Source organism: Morone saxatilis, unplaced genomic scaffold (assembly GCF_004916995.1).
Source record: "Morone saxatilis isolate NCDOM2014 unplaced genomic scaffold, NCSU_SB_2.0 Contig9, whole genome shotgun sequence".
Lineage (NCBI taxonomy): Eukaryota > Metazoa > Chordata > Actinopteri > Moronidae > Morone > Morone saxatilis.
In genome coordinates, this window is record NW_023340268.1 from 4,315,458 (window position 1) to 4,319,832 (window position 4,375).

Below are 4,375 nucleotides of genomic sequence, written 5' to 3' on the forward strand. Positions count from 1 at the left end.
GCTTGTCCTTCTGGCGAGAATAAATGTGGGAGATTACCAGGAGCAAACCTCTCTGTGCCCCTCTCTACGGTTTCCTCTGTCTTTATGTTTTATTGGTGATCCTAAATAACCCTGGTTTGGTATAACAGTCATTTCATGATCAGAAAGTCAGAGGTCACGAACTCCTCGTAGAGGTTAAGCTATTAAATCGTCTGTATTTGCTTCCTGAGAATTTACTGCTCCAACTGAAGGAAGAATGCAGCAGACAAACGATCCCCAAAGGCATCCCTATAGCTTCCTCTCCTCTCGCTGTTTCTCCGTGTAACCCAAGTGTTTGAGATTTTACGACTGTTGGTGCTGCTAGGCCTATTGTATATTATTTTTAATCATCCTACAGAATCTGTCACTGATAATGATAATTGAATACTGGAAACGCAGAGGAAGATTTTTGATCAGAAAAAGTTAATGTCAATATTTGTTTATAGAGGTGTATTTAATGTATATTGAAGGGTAGTTAATCTTCACATACACACCCAGTTCAACACTGTTGGCATGTTTATCACCCATGACGTGTGAGACTTCGTAAAGCCTTTGTGAGACTTGCATACCTTGTGTCGAACCCACAGCCAAGTCTAGCAGTCAAAATGAAGATAAAAAGGTGGCGAAAGATAAATTTTCCATTTTGTCTGTCTGTCCTCCCCCCTGAGTTGATGTGTATATATTTATTTATATCCCGTCTCACTCTGCTCTATCTCCCCTCTCTCCATTGTCTCACACTGCTTAGATTGATCAATATTTAATTTTCTCTCAGAGACGATGAGAGGTGGAGGTCTGTGATTGTTGGTCGAGCTTTCCCTTTCCCTCCTACTATTCTTTGTTCTTTCTCTGTCCTTTTATTTCCCTCCCTCTTTCCCTCTCCCTCTCTTCCTCTCTTCCTGCCTCCTCACTCTCATTGACTGCAGCATCAGATCTTGGCCACCGTACCTCAGTTGGTGATAGTTTGTTTGGCCCCGGCTCTCTGCTCAGCCTCTAATGTAACGAGCCGTCATTAAGGAGATGAAGTGGGCCGACCGCCGAGGTCAGAACAGGGGTCATCTGACCTGGTGGTCAGCCACGCTGTGAACAGAGTCCTCCTGTAACCTTTGACCCTTGTAATATCAGACAAGCGCATTTGACTATAGTCTTTAATGACGGCCATGCCCAGGAAAGTGGGTGCTTTATCATTTTCAATTGGATGTAACAGCCAGTCTCAGTGAGTATATGTGCCATAAGGGAGGAAGACAGTATCTTAAGTATGCAAATAAAGTGTAATTTCTTCAGGCCAAGCAGCTACTTTTTAGAAGCTGAGCAGCCAGATATCAGCAGATCTATTTGAAGTGATAAGGGTTCAGTTAGACCCCATACTGTATTTCAGTAATAAAAGCTTGATATCAATAATATTATAAAGGTATAATATAATAACATGTACACACTCGGACATAAAATTAATTTCACTGAGAAGTAGATAAACTTAATAACTAATAAATCAAAATCAAAATAAAATCAGTATTGTTGTTTTCAAGCATTTTCAAAGTAATATATTCTAGCATAGATGATTATAATAGAAGGAATAATGTTCTCCTTTATAAACATAACCAGATGTAACAAAAAGGTAAAGCCTAAAAAGCCTATAAAAGCATTGAATTACAGTGATTCCATCCTAAATAACCAGCATTGATTATAGAACGGAGGCAATTAATGCCCATTAAATAAACCCATTGGGAGAAATAACATAAAACCACAATCCACAGTAAAAGCTATTAGAAAGGTTTTGAGAGAGAATTAAAATGTTGTAGCAGGATTGTTCTCTTATTGTCTAATTGTCTTTCTGTTTATAATGAAGAACATCAGTTCGAGCTCCTGCACAGCAACAAACTGCAAGAATGAACAATGTAAAAAAAGAATTAAAATAAATACATGGCATTAATATTTTCCAACATTATAAATAGAGATGTGTAGTAGTACTCCTTCAAAATTCCTAGTAAAACTGTTAAACTATCCCAAAATAAATTCAGTTCTTGAGTGTGCGCCCTTCACATTGCCAGTGACATTACAGGAGAAGAATGTAACTGTTACGGGTCCATTTTCATCAACATGCTTTACCTGCTGTTAATTTTAAAGGCAGTGCTGCCGTTGTGATTTACATGATCACTGGAACATTGTGAACACGGTTGAAATGATTGATCGGGTTGTTTAAGCCAGTCTGCCACTGTCCATAAAGTGCTCTTTTCTATTACTGTCGTAACACATGATTCACACGCAGTTTGTATCAAAGCTGACAAAGGTTTAAATAGTTTCTGTAGAGCTGATAAAGTAGATTGAAGAGCTGAGTTAGGATCCTCAGCACATGGTGTATGTGTCCATTTGTGTGTGTAGCGCGCACACACACACACACACACACCAGCATAATGACACACAGATGTGTGTTAAGTAAATATAGGCAGTCCTTTTTTACGGAGCTCAAAGGGGGAGCAGGAGAAATGATGGGGTATTAACAGGAAGTTCCAATTTGTAGGTCAGAGTATAATAACAACCTTTGAGTGAGCAAATTGAAAATGAACCCATTGAGAATTGAGTCGTGTGCAGCTGAACGCTCACTCGGGGGCCGCAGTTCCTGCTGAGGAGAAAAAGAGGAAAGAGAAACAGAAAAACACTTATCTGGAGCTGAATGTGAAGAGCTCAGCAGCTCTGGAGATACCGTAACTCTCTCATGCCTTGTCTCTCAACTGCAAGTGAAAGTAAATCCGATCAGCTCATGGTCTACATTTGTTTTGGATTTTCTTTTGTACACAAAGTCATTCTCTCTGTTAACCTTTTTTTAATGTAGTTAAGATTAAAAATCCTTACATTAAATTAGTTTTCCCTTAATATTCACAAATGTTTCTATGAAAATCCTCCCACATTTCTTGTCAAAGTCCAGAATACTGGATTTAATGCATTATACCTCCATCCTTATACCCTTGTGTTATAGGAGACTTTATTTTTATAATTTAAGTGTTCCTCATCAATCCAGTCATTGTAAAAAAATATATCATCACCCTTAAAGCTGGAGCATACATTTCATTGTGTAGGAATCAAAATGTTAAAGTTTGTGTTCTTCTGCACTTCTGTGAGCAATTTGTTTTCATATGTTTTCCTCAGGTGGAGCTGGTGCGGTGGACAGAGAGCGTCGGCCTGACCCTGGTGAACAGAGACCTGACCTCCCTGCAGCTGAAGACTCCTTCTGGACAGATTCTCTCCTTCTACATCCTGCAGATCTTCCCCTTCACCTCCGAGAGCAAAAGGATGGGCATCATCGTCAGGGTGTGGAACTTGTGTATTAACAATATGATGTGTGGATGCTGCTTCCTGTGTGCTGTTTTGGTTGCCGAATCATGTGTTTCAGTGTTTGTGTGTCCTTAATTTACAGGATTTACATATTGTTCAGATTTGAGTTTTTACCTAAAATGCTTTAATAGAACTTTTGTGTCGAACCTAATATTATGTTTTGTGCCCTCTTGTATCTTTTGAACTGAACTGGCTGCATGACAATTGGTGTAGAAATATTTTTCTGCTGTTGAACATAGAAATTGTTCTAATTGTCATTTGTAACTTGATTTTAGGAGGAAACAACAGGAGACATCACTTTCTACATGAAAGGTGCTGATGTTGCCATGGCGAGCATTGTCCAGTATAACGACTGGTTGGAAGAAGAGGTAAAGGCTCTCGTGAATCTATACTACATACTAAGGTTGCGTTCGCTCTGTGTTGAGAGAACAGGAAGGATTTTGTTTAGCTGTAACTGCCAGCGAACAGTCTTCACAGACACTGAGACTTCTGTTCTTTTTGTCAAGAGATACCAGCTTGGAGTTTTAAATCTAGACTGACTGACTCATCCGCTCCTAAATACAGTTCAAAAACATAATGTGAATGCGGCATAATTCCAGGGTGTTTATGCTAGATGACAAAATGAAGTACACTCAGAACAGCCGCCAAGGCAAATTTATTTATATAGCACATATAAAACACAAGACAACCCAAAGTGCAGAGTTCACCAGCAAAAGCACAAACAAAACAAAGAAACAAATGATAAAAACAGTAAAAATAATCAAAAGCACAGAGAATAAAAACAATAAAAACAACTATCAAATGAATTTGTCTTAGTTCTTCTGGCAGTTTGTTCCACATTTGAGCAGCATAGAAACTAAAGGCAGCTTCTGCCCGCTTAGTTTTGACTCCAGAATCCAGAACATGTCGACCTGAGAGGTCTGCGAGGTTCGTGCTGGGTCAGGAGTTTTGATAAATATCTTGGACCTAAACTATTCAGTAAACAAAAGAACACTTGATTTTGTGTGTGCTGTTGATGTACACTGTTCTC

General features: G+C 39.0%; 1 protein-coding gene across 1 annotated transcript in view; it reads left to right on the forward strand.

The window, feature by feature from the left end:
• The window catches only part of atp9b (ATPase phospholipid transporting 9B), a gene marked incomplete at its 5' end in the record, with an annotated part of 36,243 nt that overhangs the window by 23,666 nt on the left and 8,202 nt on the right, over window positions 1-4,375 (forward strand). Inside the window, 2 exon segments of the mRNA XM_035681783.1 lie at window positions 3,160-3,321; window positions 3,621-3,713. Coding sequence (XP_035537676.1) covers window positions 3,160-3,321; window positions 3,621-3,713 — 255 coding nt within the window.